The sequence below is a fragment of the Xiphophorus maculatus genome, chromosome 14 (genome assembly GCF_002775205.1).
Source record: "Xiphophorus maculatus strain JP 163 A chromosome 14, X_maculatus-5.0-male, whole genome shotgun sequence".
NCBI lineage: Eukaryota > Metazoa > Chordata > Actinopteri > Cyprinodontiformes > Poeciliidae > Xiphophorus > Xiphophorus maculatus.
In genome coordinates this window covers 21,025,829-21,048,007 of record NC_036456.1, presented here as the reverse complement: position 1 = coordinate 21,048,007, position 22,179 = coordinate 21,025,829, and the positions used below count along the sequence as shown (strand labels likewise).

General features: G+C 40.9%; 1 protein-coding gene across 4 annotated transcripts; it reads left to right on the top strand.

Moving 5' to 3' along the window:
* Nucleotides 1-429: 429 nt before the first annotated feature.
* Nucleotides 430-5,929, top strand: LOC111610860 (high affinity immunoglobulin gamma Fc receptor I-like). 4 transcript variants are annotated; one of them, XR_002753797.1, is made up of 9 exons: nucleotides 430-518; nucleotides 734-769; nucleotides 963-1,226; nucleotides 1,306-1,551; nucleotides 1,633-1,815; nucleotides 1,919-1,993; nucleotides 4,295-4,783; nucleotides 5,205-5,276; nucleotides 5,665-5,772. XR_002753797.1 is itself a non-coding variant. In XM_023345881.1 (9 exons), exons 1-9 carry the CDS (start codon nucleotides 488-490, stop codon nucleotides 5,715-5,717), a joined length of 1,053 nt encoding a protein of 350 aa, XP_023201649.1. In that variant the 5' UTR covers nucleotides 430-487; the 3' UTR covers nucleotides 5,718-5,929. The 4 variants fall into 4 exon arrangements, 3 of the variants coding, with proteins under 3 accessions (XP_023201649.1, XP_023201650.1, XP_023201651.1); XM_023345881.1 differs by having other exon boundaries at nucleotides 4,295-4,387; nucleotides 5,665-5,929; XM_023345882.1 differs by lacking the exon at nucleotides 4,295-4,783 and having other exon boundaries at nucleotides 5,665-5,929.
* Nucleotides 5,930-22,179: the final 16,250 nt, after the last annotated feature.

The window sequence follows — 22,179 nt, the reverse complement described above, 5'->3', positions numbered from 1 at the left end:
TTAACGGGTCAGTGTGACCCCGCTGGACTGCAGACAGAGTAAAAATGAGGAACAATCTGAGAGACTCTGAGGTCTGATTTACTTCAGCATAGATACAGTTCAGGATTTTCAACCATAATGGTTTGTAGTTAAGTAGTAATTAATGCAACACTAGATGGCGCTGATGTGCTGTAAAGAATAAGTGACAGCTTTTGTCTTTACTTCACTATTATTAATGCATCATTCATGTTCACCATGGAGGTTTTTATATTCTCCACTAAATAAACTGATTTTCTGTCTTAATTTAAATCTAAAATGAGCATAAAGTTCATTTTGCAGCAGCGTTCAGCCTGTCAGAACCTCTGAGCTGCTGGCAGGTTTCAGTCTGATGGTTGGAGAAGCAGCTCAGCATCAGCAGAGCAGGAAGTGAACAGCCAGCAGAGGAAGAGGGCGGACTGAGCCCGGTCTCACCAGCACCAACCCAAACGGGTCAACGCTCTGAGGAGACATGGAGGAAACATCTGCCAGACGTCTGCTGGGTGAGAAACTGTCTGCATTTCTGCTTTGGTTCTGATGGTTCTGATGGTTCTGGTGGTTCTGATGGTTCTGATGGGGAGGTCAGCTGGTTAAAACTGGACCCAAACGCAGCAGGACTTTAAGACGGGAACAGGAAATGTGTTGCAGACCTTCCCAGTTCATTAGCTGATGTTGTGAAGTGGGTTGTTAAGTTGAGCTGAACTTTATTTCTCCTCAGAGTTCATCGTTCTGCTCTGCTGCTCAACAAACTCAGGTCAGTTTCTCCTGCTGCTGCGTCGTTACAGGAACTGATGCTGACAGTTTATCAGAGACGATTCATCATCATCATGTGATTTATCAATAATTAACTGAGATCCATAACCTCACCGAGTTATTAGAAGGTGGTGAGATCAGACAAGATTAATGAAGGTATATCAGAATATTACAGACAATTATGTTATTTCCAGTCCTCCCAGTTCGTCTGACTGTGAGTCCCAGCAGATCTCAGTTCTTTGAATATGAATCTGTGACTCTGACCTGTGAGGATGGATGGACTGTGAGGAGAAACACAGCCAGAGGAACCATAACTCAGTGTGGAGATCAATGGGGAGAAACTGATGGTTCCTCCTGCAGCCTGATCTACCTCCTCCCATTAGACACTGGTTTATACTGGTGTGAGTCCATGTCTGGATCCTCCAGCAGCAGCAGCAGCATCCAGCTCTCTGTCTCTGGTAAGATCAGACTGTGGAGTTAGTGTTGCTGAAGCTGTGTGGAAATGGATGAAATGCTGTAGTTTGTCTCTGTGTTGAGGTGGATCAGTGATCCTGCAGAGTCCTGTCCTCCCTGTGATGGAGGGAGATGACGTCACTCTGAGCTGCAGAGCAAAGAATCCAACCCACAACCTCCCAGCTGCTTTCTATAAAGATGGCTCCTTCATTGGTGATGAAACTACTGGCAACAAGATTCTCAACTCAGTGAAGAGATCTGATGAAGGCCTCTATAAATGTAATGTCAAAGGTCATGGAGAGTCTCCATCCAGCAGGATCTCTGTCAAAGGTCAGAGGTCAGCAGCTTCTCTGTCTGCTTCAACCTTCATCAGGAGACAAGAAATAAATTATTACCTTTGATTCATTTCAGGGAGAATCTCCTCCACTCCTCCTTCCTCCTCCACCTCTTCTTCCAGTTCCCAGTCTCCGATGGATTCTTCCTCTCCCAGTCTTCCTCTTCCTCTTCTTCTCTCTCTCTGTCTTGCCTGTGTTTGTCTCGTCTTCGTCTTCCTGGTTCTGCTGCTGAAATGTTTTGTCAGGAGGAAACCTGAAGGTAAACATCAGACTTTATAATGAAGCTTTTCTTCCAGAGATGTTGAGTTTTTTCTTTCAGATGTTGTCAGATTGTGATTTCAGATTTTTGGTTCTGTTTTCAGTTGTTGAAGATGAAGATCTGTCACACAGTGATGATGTTTTACAAACCCGACTGCAGCCAATCAGATGCAGCGTTGGTACGGTTCAGTCTTATCCAGTTATTTGGGTTTTATTTTTACCAGCCAGATGGAAATCTAAGAATATTTTGATGTCTGTGTTTTCATTTATTTAGAAATGTTTGTTTCAGTTTATGATCTTCCACACAAACAATCAGGACCAAACTGATGATGTCATGATGACGTCATGATGTCTGCCGGTCGTTTCCACTGACTGGACCGGGTTGTTCTGGTTCTGTATTTGTTCTGATTCCATTATAAAATCTTTCATACTGCAGCATTTCCTGGTTGGCCTTCAGTTTTAGATCCAGAGGCCAACAGGACGGTCCAGACGGAGGGACGTCAGGATCAGGTTTCATTGTTGCTCCCAGGATGAGTTTCTGTTTTGGGAGATAAGAAATGATCTGATGTCCATCAGCGGACAGAGAAATGTTCCTGTTTGAGACGTTCTGGTGCGTCTGGTTTAGCATCGCGCTGGTTGGTCTCCATGTTGGTGGTTTGGGTTTAATCCATCCTGAATTCCCATAACCATAAATACCAACCAAACCGGACCGGACCGGACCACTCAGTGGACCGGAGGCCTGAACCGAGTGTAACTTACTGATTCCCAACCATCTAATCTGGAAAAGTCTCCTAACTGGGAGGATGGGATCTGGAGTGTTTGGTTCTGAGATGGGTATTCAGGTTCACCTCGACCCACTTCAGGCTTCTGGAGGTCATCAGCTCTCTGTGTTGGTCCAGAGGACGGAGTAGAAGAACTGAACCTCCTGGTGGGTCAGAAGGTTCTGACTGTCCGTCCCTACACGCCGTCCAGATGATCCATACCGGATCGGTCCTGCAGTCAGAGCCGGTTCCTCTGGTCTCCTCCAGATTCCCCTGATGGATCCGGATCCAAGGCTCTTCCATTACACTCAGTCTGGTTTATGGTGGAAACATCTGGGAGTCTCTGGAATCACATCTGGAAGATTTTCTTCGGTTCTGACTCGGGTAGGGGACGGGGAGTCTGAATGGACCAGGGTCAGAGGTCAGAGGTCTTGCCCTCCTCATCCCACATGGTTTAGGTTTTTATGATATTCTCTCTCTCTCATTATTTTTGTGTTTTTGTTAAATCTCAGAGCTGTGATTTTCCCTCCTCTTTCCTCTTGTTCTTTGTTCTGATCCAACAGACGGTCAGTCAGAGCCTCAGGATCCGTCTGCTCTTATGATGATGGTTTTGGTTTGTTTGGACCGGCTGTACTGAAATATCAAATCCCTCCTGAGGTTCTGGTAGCAGTATTTTATTCAGACAGGAAGGATGGAGGAGTGGCTTTGACACCCAGACTGTGATGTAGTGACAGTTTAACCACAGTGTGAACCGAAGACGGAACCAGAAATAGATTAAATGTTTTGATCCTGTGAGGATTATTCATGATTATGATGGTTTATGTCAGTGAGCAGAATGAGGCAGTGGACTGAGGAGCAAACGCTCCTGATGATGGTGTGTGTGTGTGTGTGTGTGTGTGTGTGTGTGTGTGTGTGTGTAGTTATAGTTAAAGACAGAGGAGCAACTTACCACATTAAGAGACTAAATTTATATTAAAAATATATATTTGTTGTTGATACTGCAGGCCTAGTTATTAATTCATGCCATCATTAAATGACAATCAAAATATTATTCATTATAATATGTGGCCATAATTTCACTTTTTGGGTAATATTTGTATTGTAACGAATTAAATAATATCACTGAAGTTTAAATCATCAGTTAATTAAAGTAATTAATTGTAGTAAGTAAAAACTCTTTAGGTCAGTAATGTGAACAGACGGTTCTACTGCAGGAGGTTAACGTCGCTCAGAGATCCAGGTCTCCTCGTGGCAATTTCTTCAAAAATGATTTAAAGTCAAACCTTCAGTCATATTAAGGTAATAGAGCTTTAATGTACATTTTATTTTGGGTTTTTGCTTTTTCAACAAACTAGAAACAGAAGTCCTCTGTTGGCAGGGTGTGTGTGGGGGTCTGTGTGTGTGCGTGTGTGTGTGTGTGTGTGTGTGTGTGGGGGGGTGTGTGTGTGTGTGGGTGTGTGTGTGTGTGTGTGCGTGTGTGTGTGTCGCAGGCCTCTGGTTTCCTGTTTAATGTGCAGAACCTCTGCCAGGCTGCAGCAGCCTGCAGCTCTGCGGTGGCTCTCGTTTCCTCTGGTGTTCCAGTTCAGACTGAAACCTGCTGCTGGTTCTGACTGAAGATTCACCAGAACAATCAGAGGAATCAGAGGCTTTACCAGTCAGAGCTGGTTGGTTTGTTTCTGGCAGCAGCTGCAGTGACATCATGTGTGTTTTACTGACCAGACGGCGACTGGGCTTGGGTTTACTCTGCAGTGAGGATGGAGAACAAGAGAGACGGAGAGAGAAACACCAGAGAGGATGAAGACGAGCTCAGAGGTTCACATCCTTCATCCCACTCTGATCTTTAAAACAAAACTTTTATTTGTCTTAGAAATAATTCATATTTTTACCTCCAGTAAAAAGTCAAGCAAAGCATAAAATCTTTTTTAAACTCATTTAAAACCAGAGCAGCAGCTTTGAGCTGAGGATTCCTCTGACCTGGATGTGGTCACCATGACGCCGCTGTTGTTGCTCTTTACCAGAAGTTGATCTTTGCGGTTTCTTCTTCTGCTCCACATGAACATCTGATAAAAAGGTTTTACTGGTTTCTGCTGACAGTGGAAGAAAAACTTCCTGTTAACCTGGAATAGAACAGAAAACCTTTAATTGTCTCTGACTGAGGAAACTCAGGCAGAAGAGCAGCAGGCAGGTAAAACATGGATCTACAGGCAGGTAGAGATATTGTGTTTATATTAAATATTAATAGATATAAACCAGCTCTGCTGGTTCTTTCATTTTAATTTATATTTTTCAGGTTGAATCAAACAATTATTCCCTCTGGTTATGGATGCTGCTCATCTGGAGGCATTTTCACTCTTTCACTTTCTGACTGTTGTGATCTGTAACCATGGCAACAAGGTGTTGACCAGAGCAGCTGATTAGCATCTGACATAATTCCTGAGGAGTTGAATATGAAAGATCAGAGAGATGATGGATCGTTTCCCAGCATCCTTCTAACAAACCACCAGGCAGCAGAGAAAAATAAAAACTGTTCAGTTATAAAAATAACAGCATAAATACTAAATCTGTGTAGATTTACTGTTAGATTTTCCTCTGTAATCTGCTCCTCTAATCTGAATTAATCTCATTTCAGAGAACGATTCATCTGCTGTTTATTCATACGTCAGAAAAGGAAACAACACAGACAGAACAAAAAGGACCAAAGGTACACACACACCCCCACACACACACACACCTACATACAGCAACACACACACACACACACACACACACACACACCTACATACAGCAACACACACACACACACACCTACATACAGCAACACACACACATTAGCTGCCACACTTTCGTTTTAATCATCGTCCTGAATTTCTATAACTTCAGTAAAATCAAATCTAATCAAATCTCAGATAATTTGTCTGATTTTCTCAGATTATAAATCCTGAAATGTTTAAAGTTGAAGCAGCTTCAGTTTCCTTCAGCCTGGAGGTTTTCAGAGACCCAAACGGACCCAAACGGACCCAAACTGACCCAAACGTTCAGCAGTAACATCATTATTATTATTAATGTAGAGATGATTTGTGTGTCTTCAGATCTTCATCCAGAGCCAAAGATCATCTACTCTTCTCTCCTGATCCACCAGTGACGTCCATCTACTGGTTTAACTGGTCCGTCTGCCTCACTCCACCAGACTGGACTGGAGTTTATTCATGTTGGTTTATGATCTGGTTTTCTTATTAAAATATTACTAAAACTCTGAATAAATGTTGCATTATAATAAAAACTGCAACGCTTCATAAAACCTGTCAGTTTTTTCAAATGTTGTTTTTAATAAAAGTTATTTTTTCAGAAATAATATTTCCAGATTTATTTTGGTGTTTTTATTGTTTTAAGCTTTTTATTAACTAAATTGTCTTTCAAGGGACGTTCATTAAAGCAGTAGAAATACATAACCTAAACTTTATAAAGTGTAGTTTTCTGTGTAAACATACAGTTTGTAAGTTTTATATCATTTTAAACAACAGACTCCACTTTGCTCCAGTAGGGGGCAGAGTTTTAATATTTATCAGTTATTTGTCTAAAAACTGAAACTTCATCCAACACTGTGGCGCCTATATAAAATATATTTTAATATGATTATATTCAGACATGTTCCTGCAGTGAATAAATCTAGATAACAGATTATCACCATAACTTTATTTAATCAAGACTCAGAAATCACCTTCTGCTCCAAACCTGCTGCTTTATTCATCTTTAATATGTTTTAATAACAACTGAGAGTCTAACAACAAGAAATAATGGAATTATGATGGATTATTATAACTGGAGGAAACACCAATAAAACCCCACAGCGCCACCTACTGGCAGAAAAGTCCAAATTTCTAACTTTATCAGCTGCACTTTGACCCAAAATATTATAGAATTAAATGTATTTGAAAAAAATTGTTTCTGTAAAGAATTTCATGATAAAACAAACATTTCATTTCTTGAAACGCCTTCATGAATAATAATCATAAATTAATTATAAATTCAACAAAATAAATAAACATTCACCTGAGTAATAAGAAAACAGTAAAAATACAGTTTTATAAGATTTATGTTAAAAATACAATCCTTTAAAACCTCATTAGAATGTGATTATTTGCAAACATTTAAACACATTAAGGTCTGAATTAACGGCTCATTTTATAAATTTATTTTATGAATTTCATAAATTACATTTCCGTGTTTTTACCTGTTTTGAACACTAGAGGTCCTCAGTTGTCTCCAGGTTTCTGTTTATTTCATTTTCTCAGTTTTTGTCCTTTAACATATTTTTTCCAGTGAATATTTTTTCTTTCTGATCTAAAGGAAACAGTTCAGCTGGATAATATTTTATCGTCTGGCTTTCCTCTGAAAACTGGTTCAAATTTCCCAGATCTATAACTTCAGTAATCAAGTCTTTAATTATTCAAACACACTTGATTTATGAGTTATTGATCGATTACCAACACGCTTTATTTTACTTTCCTTACTTAATAAAGTAAAAGTTATAATACAGACAATGATTCATGTATTTACCCAGAAACCAACTTGTTTTCCCCGAACAGACACAAAACCAGGAAGACGAGTCTGTTTTACTGGTTTTATTGGTTTTATTGGTTTTACTGGTTTTACTGGTTTTATTGATTTTATTGGTTTTATTGGTTTTGTTGGTTTTACTGGTTTTTATTGAAGGTGTTTTCCTCATAATAACGATAACAGCAGCAGTTTGCGGCCTCTTTGACCCAGATGTTCCCACACCAACACCACAGGGTGACCTCTGAACCTGTGGGGTGACACAACAAGGCCCATCAGATCCAGTCAGTGACACAACGCGGCCCATCAGATCCAGTCAGTGACAGGATGAAACCATCAGATCCAGTCAGTGACAGGATGAAACCATCAGAAACCATTAAACTGAAACCGTTTCTGTGTCTGATGTGTTTCACTAACTGTTCTCAGACTGCAGGCAGATTTAATGACTTTAAATCGTATTTATGTTAACAGAGGATCAGCTGGTTCTGTTGAAATCACTTCTGCTCATAAATGTTAAACTCAGAATAAAAAGGACCAAGTGAACATCCCTGAGGATCTCCTGCAGTTTTATGTTGCTAATTTCTAATATTTGCTGCATCTATTTAAAACACTACAAAATTAAAGTTATTAATGGAGATTTTCTATCAGAATTAAACACCAACAGTAGGATAGTTAATATTTTATTTATAATTTATTGAGATCATAAATTGAACTTATTATTTTAGTTCTATCAGTGAATTTTGTATTATTTCTGACCTTCCTCCAGATTTTCTTAAAGAACAACCTTTAGGAAGATTATTGTTAACTTTCAAAGAGTCAAATGAAAACATGAATATTGTTCAGTGTTCTGTGAATAAATGATCCTGGCTAACATGAATAAAAACATGAAACTGTGCAGAAAGTCTGATTGTTGGTCCCAGTGGAATAAATCTTTGGTAATTAATTTTAGACACATTGAGTGTAAAACTCTCTCTGCCTCCTGGTCAATCAGGATTATTTCAGCTTTCACAACAGAAAATAAACTTTAAATCTGTCACTAAACAAAATGAAACTTTTTATTCATGAATTTACATCATAAATAAATAATCAAAATGTCATCAGATAGATAGATGGATAGATAGATAGATAGATAGATAGATAGATAGATAGATAGATAGATAGATAGATAGATAGATAGATAGATAGATAGATAGATAGATAGATAGATAGATAGATAGATAGATAGACAGGTTGTAGTCTCAGTGAGGATTTCTGGTTCTGTTAATCACAAAGTGGACCAGATTAAAAGTCTACGGAGGCCCATTTAGGACAAAAACTGTTTAGTCTCACACTCACTACTGAAGACTCACTGTGGTACCAACATGTTCGATCTGACCTCCAAATTATGCCCCGCCTCTCACAGACAAATACAAGTCATCCCCATTCATTCATTCATTCATCCCTGATCATCACTCATCACTGATCCCACATCCTGTTTCTGCTCAGAGAATCAAGTTTTATTCCTCTGAGTTTCTCACCTGGAGACGGAGGATTTACTCAACACATCTATTTATCTCATCTACAGTTTTTCTTTTGCTTGTTTTTTCTTTCATTTTTTACCTGTTTATGTGTCTGGAATAAAGATGTGATTATGTGATGATTCTATATAATAGTTTCATTTTCTGAGATGAGAAGGAAATTTTAAAAAGCCCTTTTTCATATATTCTAGTTTCAGAAATATTTCTGTTTGCAGGTCAGTTACTGATGTCCGCCACTAGGTGGCAGCATAGCGCTGGAGACATGCAGTGTGACGGTCTGAGCTTTACCTTACAGAAGTGATTTATTTATTATTTCATGCCATAAATCTGTCCATTAAAGTCCGTCTGTCTGACGCTGCACCGAATCGTTTCATAAAGACGTTTACAGCTGGAGGCTCATGGTCCATTCATTCATTTAGAAACCAAGTCCAAATCCAAGTAGCAGCAGGTCAATGATCCCAACTGCACTCAATCAGTGTGTGTCAACGGCCTAGTCAAAGTTCAGACCTAATCCTGGCTGAGATGCTGTCTTGAGGAGCTTCAGAGTTCAGTCAGGAGGAAAGCGGGTCACAGTGACCTGGTTCAGTAAAGGAAAGTTTGAACATGAAGCAGAGAACAAACCTTCTGATTTATGATTTGAATGATTTGAATTGATTAGATTTAAGCTGATCTGAAGGTGAACTGGGAGCTTCCCAACCTGAACCAGTTTAGAGTCAGTAATCAGAGGATTCTGTACCAGGCGCCACCAGGAGGGGGCAGAGGTGAGTCATGAATTCAGTGAAGAAGTTCTGTTCAGTGTAAAATGTTTTACAGTGTTTTATTTCTGTACTGAGATGAAATATTGAGAGACTTTATTCCAGTTTTATTTTCTGTCTGAAACATTCAAACTGTTTTAGAAATAAAATAATTTTTTTTATAAACTAACGGCACTGAGGTTCTGTTCTGACTCACTGGGTTTCCATCCAGGTTAAAATCTACTTCCTGCTCACTGAGCTCAGCTGGTTACAGTAAAAGAGAAGAACTGTTTCCTCTGGAACTGGAGGGACTTTATGCTCCTGTTCTCACTCTTCCTGTTTATCCTCTTCACAAACCGCAGCAGCAGTGAAGGTCCAGGTTTACCTCCCTGCTGTTTGCCTTTATGCAGATGACTCACTGTTGGTCTGCTTGCTTCATGAGAAAGAAACAGGCCTGGGCGGGTGGTGAGGACTGGGTCAGCGGTGATTGATCCTCAGAAACTGAAGACCTGCTCACTGATTTTAGAAAAGCCAGTCAGACACAGGAACCAAGTTTTCTGACTGTAGGAGTTTTCTGGGAACCGTTACTGACAGTAAACTGACCTCTGAGGGAACCTGAACGCATCATGGCTGCTCATGCATCATAAAGTAGTTTCTGAGGAGGAGCTTCTCCACTCACTCAAAATAAAAATCACTCACAGAGAGCTTTCAGGTTTCAGGAAGAACATTTCCTTTTCTGATAAAAATACTGAAATGACTTCATGTAAAAATTCAAGTACAAACATTAATTTTGTGGTGGAAAACAGTTTGACTCCTTCACCAAACAACCAGATCAGCAACAGCAGCTGTGGCTTTAATCACAGCAGGAGGCCTGAAGAGGAGGACCTCAGCACAAATAAAGAACAAAAATGTGCTTATTATTTACTAATGACAATAATCATGTAGTGAATAATAAGAGGCTCCAGCAGGGAGGCTGTCTGTAAACTGTTTTTCTCTTCCTTCCTCTGATAAAACCTGCTGGCTGTATTTTATTGAATCCGTTTTCTCTCACTTTCTCTCCTGTTTGGAGTTTTAACTTTTAAAACCCAGAATTGTCTGAAGCTAAACCTGGAATCCTTAAACTCCCAGCAGGTCAGAGGTCATCTGCGTCCATCCTGAGGCACTTTGTAACCAGCCTGGCTGTCAGCTGATTCTTCCAGTAAATCACAGCCTGGTTTACAGGAAACGGGAACAATGGAGCTGATTCCCAGAAACAGGAGAGTTTCAGGATGAAACCAGGAATCATCCAGACGAGGAGTAAGAACCCAATCACAGAAGAAGAGGACGGGTCTTTGGATCAGCGTTTCGTTGGGTAGAGCTCAGTAGAGTTTTATTTTTTAAACCTGTATTTAAACAGCAACAATGCTGATTATCTTTGATAAATGATCTCTTGCTTCAACATTCCTGTCTGATTGAAACAAGCTGCTGTTTGAAAGCAGAGTTAACTCTTCTGACTCCTGGGGATTTTCCACTGATGTAAACATCCAGTTTCTGCTGATTTCCAGTAAATAGAAACTGGTTTCAGTTTGGAGGGACTTACTTCACCATGATGCACGATAAACATTAAACCTCAGAGCTTGTTTTCCATCTCAGGATGATGTCTGCTTTAAAGAAAAGGCCTGTTGAGATATTTGTTGTGCCATGTAGTTATTACATGTCCATGTATTATAACACACAGACAGCGCTATGCTAACACACAGACAGCGCTATGTTAACACACAGACAGCGCTATGCTAACACACAGACAGCGCTATGTTAACTCACAGACAGCGCTATGCTAACACACAGACAGCGCTATGCTAACACACAGACAGCGCTATGCTAACTCACAGACAGCGCTATGTTAACTCACAGATAGCACTATGCTAACACACAGACAGCGCTATGTTAACTCACAGACAGCGCTATGCTAACACACAGACAGCGCTATGTTAACACACAGACAGCGCTATGCTAACACACAGACAGCGCTATGTTAACTCACAGACAGCGCTATGCTAACACACAGACAGCGCTATGCTAACACACAGACAGCACTATGCTAACACACAGACAGCACTATGCGAACACACAGACAGCGCTATGCTAACACACAGACAGCGCTATGTTAACTCACAGACAGCGCTATGCTAACACACAGACAGCGCTATGCTAACACACAGACAGCACTATGCTAACACACAGACAGTGCTATGCTAACACACAGACAGCGCTATGCTAACACACAGACAGCACTATGCTAACACACAGACAGCACTATGCGAACACACAGACAGCGCTATGCTAACACACAGACAGTGCTATGCTAACACACAGACAGCGCTGATGTAACCAGGATCATTTTCTATATTAGATTTAGTTTATTTATTTTATTTTCCATTTTGTTAGATTTATTTTTTAAAAGGGTTACTTAAACATTTTTTCCTCTTCCCCTTAATTTATTTAACACCAACCAGGCGAGAACAATAGTGTTCTCGCGTGGCTCTGACGTCATGTGACAGCTGCACATCAGCGTCCTAAATTGACAGCACAGTTTATATGGCTGCAAATCGCAGCTTAGGCAGGAAACGCTGCGGGACTCTGATGTGCAGGTAGGCTTCTGGTCTGTTCCCGACGAGGTTTTCAGATCTCTATTGTCTGTTTTTCAATCGTGTATGTCTGTTAACTTGCAGCCGGGTGATTACTCAACCAAACGTTGCAAGAATCACGGTTAGTCAAGAGGGAACTGGTGAGTGTTGGTAGGGAGCTAGTATGCTAGCACTAGTCTTCCAGCCTGTTGTGATTGTATATTGATTTGTTGCGTAACAATATTGGTTGCATAAGTTATATTTACTTATGAAACGTCTGCACATGTAACTGACTAATTAGGTCTGTTTATACAGGCCAGGTGCGTTGCAGATTCCTCGCGCAAGGAGTGGCTGGAGGGATCTTGACAATAGCAAGGATTGTCTGGTTTCACCGACCAGACTGGCGAGCTAAAATAAGCAGGATACCGAAACACAAGACTTATCATCTGGGAACATTCTTCCGACCCAATTGGAGGATCAGCTCAAGTCCCCATTGAAGGAAGTGGATTATTTTGGTTTTTTTCCATCATCAACAAAGACTGGTGGACGTCCTTGGTATAAGGAACTTTAACTTGTTTTTCCTTTACACTATGGACTAATGTGTATATATATTGTATATATATTGTAAATACTAAATACAACTCACCAATTTGCACCATCTTACTGTCTCTGTGCTTTACAAATTGCCATCTCCTCCAGTAGCCGAACCTAGCTAGACTTTAAGAACTGTTTGGATAAATTTTAATTCGGATTATTTAAAATCTTGTTAATCCTTGAACGCAATGTGGGTTACATAACTTGGCGAGCTAGCCAGGAGGTTGTTGGCATTTTGTAAACACAAATCATTGTTTTTTTTGTCATCAACAATATGGATGAATTTCAAAAACTTGACGTAAAAATTCCCAACTCTGTTTTGGTTGAAGGCATTTCAGATGAAGATGGTAAAGAGGAAGTATTTGACTTTTTGAAACAATATGGGAAGATAACAAAGACTGAAATCATTTCCGAAGCTGACTCTGAGTTTGAGGGCCAGTTTGTGGTTGAATTTAGCAGTGGTACAGCAGTAGCTGAATTGCGTTCCATTTTACCATATTCATTCAAATCATCTGAAAAGTCAGACACATTTTTCATCTCTGAATTAGCTGTTGTATATGCAGAACATGTTTCACAGAGTAAAACTCATTCTTATTTATTTGAGTTACAGAAACTTGCAAAGCTTTCTGGCATGGATTTTGCAGAGGTGTTAAAATCCACGATGACTCAGATTGGACAATCAGTTGCTGAACTTCACTCAGCTGCTAAGATGGAGGATCCTGATGAGAAGTCTGAGGTTATGGCAGCAGCTGCAGATCCAACAATGAAGGAAGAGCCAACGTTGTCAACCGCCACTGATCCTACAGTTTCCAGACAGAGACTTGAGCAGCAACCTACCTCACGACAGAGACCTTCTCTTCATGATGATGACATCCAACCACCCGAAGTCCAGCGCTACGTGGTGGAACACATTATGAAAACTGAGGAAAGTGCTTACCATCTACAAAGGCTCCGAGTGTTTTCTGGACGGCTGCCTAGACCAGCACATGAAGCAGACTACGAGACCTGGCATTCAGGAGTGGATCTGCTACTAAAAGACCCATCAGTTTCTGAGCTGCAGCGATCAAGGAGGATCGTGGAGAGTTTACTTCCCCCAGCCGCTGATATGCTGAAGCATCTAAGTTCAGATACTCCACCTACTGTATATCTGAACATATTGGATTCGGCATATGGCACAGTGCAAGATGGAGAAGAACTCTTTGCAAAATTCATGGACACTTTCCAAGATGCGGGGGAGAAGCCATCTTCATACCTCCAGCGGCTGCAGGTAGCATTAAACTTAGCCCTGAAACGAGGTGGTGTGTTAGCCAAGGATGTAAACCGGCATCTCATAAGCCAGTTCTGTAGGGGTTGTTGGGACAATACTTTGATTGCTGAACTCCAATTAAAACAAAAGAAATTGGTCCCACCTAGTTTCTCTGAACTGCTACTACTTCTACGTACTGAAGAAGACAGGGAGGCAGCTAAAACTTCCCGGATGAGACAATATTTGGGGTCCAACAAACAAAAAGTAGTCAATCATGCACAATTGGTTTCTGTTGATGCAGGTGATGGTGGAGCAGTTGCTGCTTTAACCAAATTGACTCAGCAGTTGGCAGAACAACTGGCAGATATACAGCGGCAGCTGGCTAAGCTAACATCCACAACCACCCAGCCCAGGACTACATCACAACCTAAAGTAATGCACAGTAAGCCGGGTGAAAAAGGGGGCAATACAGTGACATCCAAACAGTTCCCACCAGTCCATGTTAAACCTGGTTATTGTTTCAGGTGTGGTGAAAATGGTCATATTAAGCCACAATGTAATAATGAACCAAACCCTGCTCTTGTTGCCAGAAAAAGGAAACAGTTTGCTCAGCGACAGCAGAACATCTTTCAGAAGAAGTTAAACTAGGCATGGTTCCTGTTGCGGGACAAACCGGAACCAGTCCCAGCCAAACCGGTCCCCTTATTAAAGAAAAGACTGTTAAATGTACAAAACTGCAAGCCCAAGCTAATAAACTACCCACTCAGCTACCCAAAGGTTTGATTGGATCAAAGTGTGCTGCTGTTGTTGACATTTCTGGTCATGTGTGTAACTGCCTTTTAGACACTGGTTCACAGGTGACAACGATCCCAGTTTCTTTCTATAATGATAAGTTAAGCAACCAACCTGTACTGCCTCTGGATAATTTGTTACAGGTTGAAGGTGCTGCTGGACAGTCTGTTCCGTATCTGGGGTACGTGGAGCTGGTCATCACATTCCCTGAAGACTTCATAGGAGTAAACACAGAGGTACCAACTCTCGCTCTTGTGGTCCCAGATACTAGTCCTGACAGGCCATCTAATGTACTTATTGGCATGAACACACTGGAGCCACTGTATGAACAACATCTTAGCAGTAACCATGTACAATTTCAAGCCATGGCCCAAGGATATCGAGCGGTCCTGAAACTGCTACAGTTAAGGCACCAGCAAAATCAATTAAGAAATGCAGGGACTGTCAGGCTGTTAAGCACCACTCCAGTCCTTATTTCACCTGGACAAACCATTGTCTTGGAGGGTTCTGTTAAAAACACCTCTCCATCTGCCAATAAGTGGGCCATTGTTGAACACCCTAGCTCGCCTTTACCAGGGGGTTTATGTGTTCAGAGTTGTCTAATTACACTGCCACAGCATCCACCATATAAAGTCCCAGTGATCATGAAGAATGAATCAGAGCAAGAGATGTTCATATCACCATTAACCATTATTGCAGACATTGGGTCAGCACCTACTGTTTTGTCACAACAAATCACATCTCAAACCTCACAACGAACCACTTTGGAGTTTAACTTTGGAGACTCTCCTATTCCACCTGAGTGGAAGGAACATATTATCAACAAAATGAACAGCATGCCTGAAGTATTTTCTCATCATGATATGGATTTTGGCTGTACAGATGCAGTTAAACATACCATTAAACTTAATGATGAAACGCCTTTTAAACACAGAGCAAGGCCAATCCATCCCCAAGATCTGGAGGCAGTCCGTGAACATCTTAGAGACCTGTTTGGAGCTGGCATTATAAGAGAGTCTAAATCACCATTTTCCTCTCCAATAGTTGTGGTTCGGAAACGTAATGGTTCCGTCCGGCTATGCATAGATTACAGGAAACTGAATCTTCAAACTATCAAAGACGCATATGCCCTTCCTAATTTGGAAGAATCTTTTTGTGCTTTGACAGGGTCCAAATGGTTCACTGTGTTGGATTTAAAATCTGGCTATTATCAAATAGAGATGGCAGAAGAAGATAAGGCTAAAACAGCTTTTGTAACTCCCCTTGGATTTTGGGAGTGGAACAGGATGCCGCAGGGAATTACAAATGCACCTAGCACGTTTCAGCGGCTAATGGAGAGATGCATGGGAGATCTGCATCTTAAAGAAGTCCTTGTCTTCCTCGATGACATCATCATCTTCTCTGCCACTTTGGAAGAACATGAGGAACGGCTGCTGCGTGTGCTCTCCCGGTTGAAGCAGTTTGGACTAAAGCTCTCTCCAGAGAAATGTAAGTTTTTTCAGTCATCTGTACGTTATTTGGGACATATTGTCTCTGAAAAAGGAGTTGAAACTGATCCAGAAAAGATTGATTCTTTAAAATCCTGGCCAGTCCCCCGCAACCTTAAAGAGTTGCGATCTTTTCTGGGTTTTGCTGGATATTACCGAAGATTTATTAAAGACTATGCTGCTATTGTCAAACCACTTAATGAGTTAACCCGTGGTTATCCTCCTGCCCGCAGCCCTGCAAAACTGAAGAAACCAGAAGGAAAGTACTCGGATCCAAAGCAATCCTTTGGAGATAAATGGACTAGCCATCAGCAGATTGCTTTTGAAACAGTCATTTCCAAATTGACTACAGCACCTGTTCTTGGGTTTGCAAATCCACAGCTGCCATACATTTTACATACTGATGCCAGTACAAATGGGTTGGGAGCAGTATTGTACCAAGAGCAGGAGGGCAAGCTGCGTGTTATTGCTTATGCTAGTCGAGGCCTGTCTGTCAGTGAGTCAAAATATCCTGCGCATAAACTGGAGTTTTTGGCCCTGAAGTGGAGTGTTACTGAGAAGTTTCATGATTACCTCTATGGGACTAACTTTACAGTTGTCACAGATAGCAACCCTCTCACTTATGTTCTTTCTTCAGCCAAGCTGGATGCTACAGGTCACCGGTGGTTAGCAGCACTGTCCACTTACTCATTCAAGCTGCAGTACCGTGCTGGAAAACAGAATTTTGATGCTGATGCTCTGTCCCGACGCTCACATGAAGATACTTCGAGTGATCAGCACTGCAGAGAGAGGGAGCTCATTCAACATCTGACCAGTCAGTTGGGTAATGGTAAAGGAACACATGACATTTCCCCTGAAATTGTGGATGCCATCTGTCAGAGTTGTATAATCCGAACACAGAACCAAACTGAACTAAGTCGATCTGTCGCACTGGTTGAGTCTCTATCTGTCTCTGTTAACTCCATCCCTGATGGGTTCAGCAATGAAAAGTTGCATGGCTTGCCTCTAATCCCCTCTCTATCTCAGGTCGATCTCCAAGAACAACAACAAGCTGACCCTGCTATTCGTGAGGTCATTCATCAGCTGGAGACTGGGGAGAAGGTCCTTCCATCAGTTCGAGAGGAGCTACCTGACCTTCCTTTGCTCCTGAGAGAGTGGAACAGGTTAGAGTTGGTGGATGGAATCCTATATCGGAGAAGACATGATGGAGATAAACTTATCTACCAGTTAATCCTACCGCCCAAGTTACGACCAACTGTTTTAAAGAGCTTGCACCATGATATGGGGCATATGGGCATCGAAAGAACAATTGATCTGGTGCGCCAACGCTTCTTTTGGCCCAAATTGACATTAGAGGTGGAGGCTTTTGTCAGAACCTGTGGTCGTTGCATAAGGCGTAAAGCTCAAATAGAAAGAGCAGCTCCATTAATAAATATTCAGACAAGCCGACCACTTGAACTGCTATGTATGGACTTTTTAACCATTGAACCTGACAGTAGTAATACTAAAGACATTCTTGTTCTTACTGATCACTTCACCAAATTTGCAGTTGCCATTCCTACCCCTAACCAGAAGGCAAAGACTGTTGCAAAGTACCTCTGGAATGAATTTATGGTTTATTATGGAATTCCAGAGCGTATACATTCAGACCAGGGTACAGATTTCGAGTCCAAGCTCATTAAAGAGCTCTGTGAAGTTGTAGGCATGAAGAAAAGCCGTACTACCCCGTACCACCCACGAGGGAATCCAGTCGAGCGCTTCAACCGCACTCTGCTCAATATGCTTGGAACCCTGGAAATGAAACAAAAGTCAAAATGGCGAGAGTATGTCAAACCTTTAGTACATGCATATAACTGTACAAGAAATGTGGTAACAGGGTTCACACCTTATGAACTCATGTTTGGTCGTTGTCCTCGTCTTCCTGTGGATTTGGCTTTTGGTTTACCCGTCAGAGAACAATCATCCATCTCTCATTCAGAGTATGTTAAGAATCTGCAATCCAGCCTGAAAGAAAGCTACAAACTAGCTTCTGAGAATGCCCTCAAATCAGCTGCAAAGAACAAGACCCGTTTTGATCAGAAAATTACACCATGCAGTTTGGAGATAGGAGATCGAGTACTGGTTCGCAACATCCGTCTGAGGGGTAAGCACAAGCTGGCAGATAGATGGGAACCAGGGGTGTACAAAGTTGTTGACAGAGCTGAAAATGTACCAGTTTACACTGTACAACCTGAACACAAAGAGGGACCAACTCGTACTTTACATAGAGACCTGTTGCTTCCTTGTGGTTTCCTGCCAGTTTGCTCCACAGAAGACCCTTCCATCTCCATGCCTGCCTCACAACGAAAGACTCGCAGCCAGGATGGTTGCCATCCAGATGTTCCTGATGCGATGCAGGAGGATGAGGATGCTGAGCCATATGTGCCAGAAGTTTCCATCCCATCCCCAACCAGATTCAGTGTGAAGGTGAGAAAATTCGAGTCATCACCGGAATCCATTACTTTGCAGCCTATTTCACCTTTGGCTCAAAGTGATGCTGAAGCACCAGAGCATCCTGTACCTCTAATTCAGAGTACAGACCTTGAGACTGCTAGTCCATCTGAAAATGAAGAATCCTGTTTAACAACTGATTCATCACTGTCTCACTATGAAGACAAGCTACCTGTGGAACAGATTGAGGCAGAGGAACTTTCTGAACCACATGTAGCTGAGCCTGTGAAAGTACACATGGAGGTAGAAGTACCTGACGAACACTTACCTGAAGTTCAAGAACCTGACGCTGAGGGTCATCTGGTCGTTCAATCTGAGTCATCTATAGGACCTGCAAGCGTCAGCTCACCCTATAACTCAGTTGAGTCTGAAACATTGCCCAGGCGATCAGATCGACAGCGTCAACCTCCTAGTCGTCTAACATATCCTGTGTTGGGTAAGCCACTCATTTCAGTAGTTCAGGCTCTATTGCATGGTTTGGCAAATGTGTACGCTGAGGCTCTTAGTCAAGTTTCTAATGTGAATATCCAGAAGAAAAATTAATTTAAATAACCCTGCAACGGGACGTGCAGGAATTAAAGAGGGGAGGATGTAACCAGGATCATTTTCTATATTAGATTTAGTTTATTTATTTTATTTTCCATTTTGTTAGATTTATTTTTTAAAAGGGTTACTTAAACATTTTTTCCTCTTCCCCTTAATTTATTTAACACCAACCAGGCGAGAACAATAGTGTTCTCGCGTGGCTCTGACGTCATGTGACAGCTGCACCTCAGCGTCCTAAATTGACAGCACAGTTTATATGGCTGCAAATCGCAGCTTAGGCAGGAAACGCTGCGGGACTCTGATGTGCAGGTAGGCTTCTGGTCTGTTCCCGACGAGGTTTTCAGATCTCTATTGTCTGTTTTTCAATCGTGTATGTCTGTTAACTTGCAGCCGGGTGATTACTCAACCAAACGTTGCAAGAATCACGGTTAGTCAAGAGGGAACTGGTGAGTGTTGGTAGGGAGCTAGTATGCTAGCACTAGTCTTCCAGCCTGTTGTGATTGTATATTGATTTGTTGCGTAACAATATTGGTTGCATAAGTTATATTTACTTATGAAACGTCTGCACATGTAACTGACTAATTAGGTCTGTTTATACAGGCCAGGTGCGTTGCAGATTCCTCGCGCAAGGAGTGGCTGGAGGGATCTTGACAATAGCAAGGATTGTCTGGTTTCACCGACCAGACTGGCGAGCTAAAATAAGCAGGATACCGAAACACAAGACTTATCATCTGGGAACATTCTTCCGACCCAATTGGAGGATCAGCTCAAGTCCCCATTGAAGGAAGTGGATTATTTTGGTTTTTTTCCATCATCAACAAAGACTGGTGGACGTCCTTGGTATAAGGAACTTTAACTTGTTTTTCCTTTACACTATGGACTAATGTGTATATATATTGTATATATATTGTAAATACTAAATACAACTCACCAATTTGCACCATCTTACTGTCTCTGTGCTTTACAAATTGCCATCTCCTCCAGTAGCCGAACCTAGCTAGACTTTAAGAACTGTTTGGATAAATTTTAATTCGGATTATTTAAAATCTTGTTAATCCTTGAACGCAATGTGGGTTACACTATGCTAACACACAGACAGCGCTCTGCTGTTGTCCATTGGTTTGTTATCCACTAAGATCAGCTCCAGTTTTTTCTATATTCCTCGTTTTTCCCACACAGTTTAAAACTATCAGATGTTTTAGATCTTCTAGACCTGAAGGAACCTGAAGATGTTTCCTTCATCACTGTCGTTCCCACAGTTGAAATCAACCACACACACACACACACACACACACACCTTCCCAGAAGGCGATCCTTTCCACAAAGTGTATCTGTCCACTGAATGACTGGTACCAGATGAAGCCACGTCTGAAACCAGTTCAGTACAGAACCAAGGTGGAGTTCTTGGTTCTTGTTCTGGTGGAACTGGGACAATTTCCTCCTGGATGCAGATTTGTTCATACTGACATTTTTACCTGATTTTGTCTCATTGATGAAACGACCAAATGAGGTCAAAGGTCACTCGGCACATTGAGACAATGACATCTGCAGGCTGTGGCATTGAATCTTTATACATCTAAAATATTTCTGAATATTCTTGTAACCATTCTTTGCTATAATAGGTTATGCAGGTCATGATTTTTATGTTTTATTGTATTAATAGGTCAGATTTGTGTCATTCAGACTGTACAGTTTCCCACCAGCAACAATTGTTGCCGAGTATAAAACCTTTTCACTAACATAACCAACATAAAATGATATAATTCATGAATATCATGTGTTTATTATAGGACCAAGGATTGAAATGCATGAATTTATTTTACAGGAAATAATCTGGGATTAAACAGGATGTTAGATTTAAAACATCTCCAGATAAAGTTTCAGCTAAAATCATTTCTGGTTTTATTGAGTTAAATCATAAAGTGAGAACAAATATCACACGTCCTCTGACTGCATCCTGAGCTTTTCTTCATTTAAACTAATCTGAAATGATGAAGCAAAAATAATGGAAACATGAAAACATTCAACATTTATTCACATTAAACAACCAGGCAGCAGAAAAACTTTTCTAAAATAACTTAAGGAAGACAAGCAGTGAAATATGAATCCAGTTTTCTATCATCTGCAGAGTGAAATGTTTGGCCTGCAGCCTCACTGGGTTTTCCTCTCATCACATCTCTTAGCTGGTACCTGAAGTAATGTTCACTGTAAGGAGAGCTGAACTATTTATTAATCATATTTCACTGGATGAAAACATTTCACAGCAACACAACCATAAAACATGACAGAAAAATAAAACATAAACCTGAACAGAGGCTCTTTAGCTGCTCCTTAAACGATGAACAAAGTCCAGACAGACGCAGTGAAGCATTTTGTGTTTTCATTTTATAAAGTTCATAAAAAGGCTGTTATAATTATTAAGATGGGAAGAAATAAAAGCACTTTTAAATAAAAGCATTTTTAAATCATCATGTTTGGAGCTTTGACATGTTTCTGTTCTGACAGCAGCAGGCTGGAAAAATGATCATTTTTCCTCTGATTTATCCAGAAAAATGATCTTTATTTATGTACCACTGCAAGACTGACGTTATTTCAACAATGATTATTGCTTTGAGTGATAATCGTTAATGTTATAATTATAATCGTGATAGATATAATAGTGATAATTGTTAATGTTATAATTATAATCGTGATAGATATAATAGTGATAATCGTTAATGTTATAATTATAATCGTGATAGATATAATAGTGATAATCGTTAGCGTTGCTAATAACCTGCTGGCAGGAGAATCTGGATCTTTAACGGATTAACAAGAAACATTCAGAAAGTCCAAATGATAAAACTCTCTAACTATTAAAAATGTTGCTGATCTCAGCAGCTCCTCTCTGTAAACTGTTTAATATTTCATTAAAGCCAGACTGAGGCCAACCCGATGAGGAAATCAGGTCGGACCGACCCAGTTCTCCTCTGAAGTCATTTAGTTTCTGATCACTGAGGCGTCAGGAGAATAAAACTCATTGGTTCTGATGTTTCTCT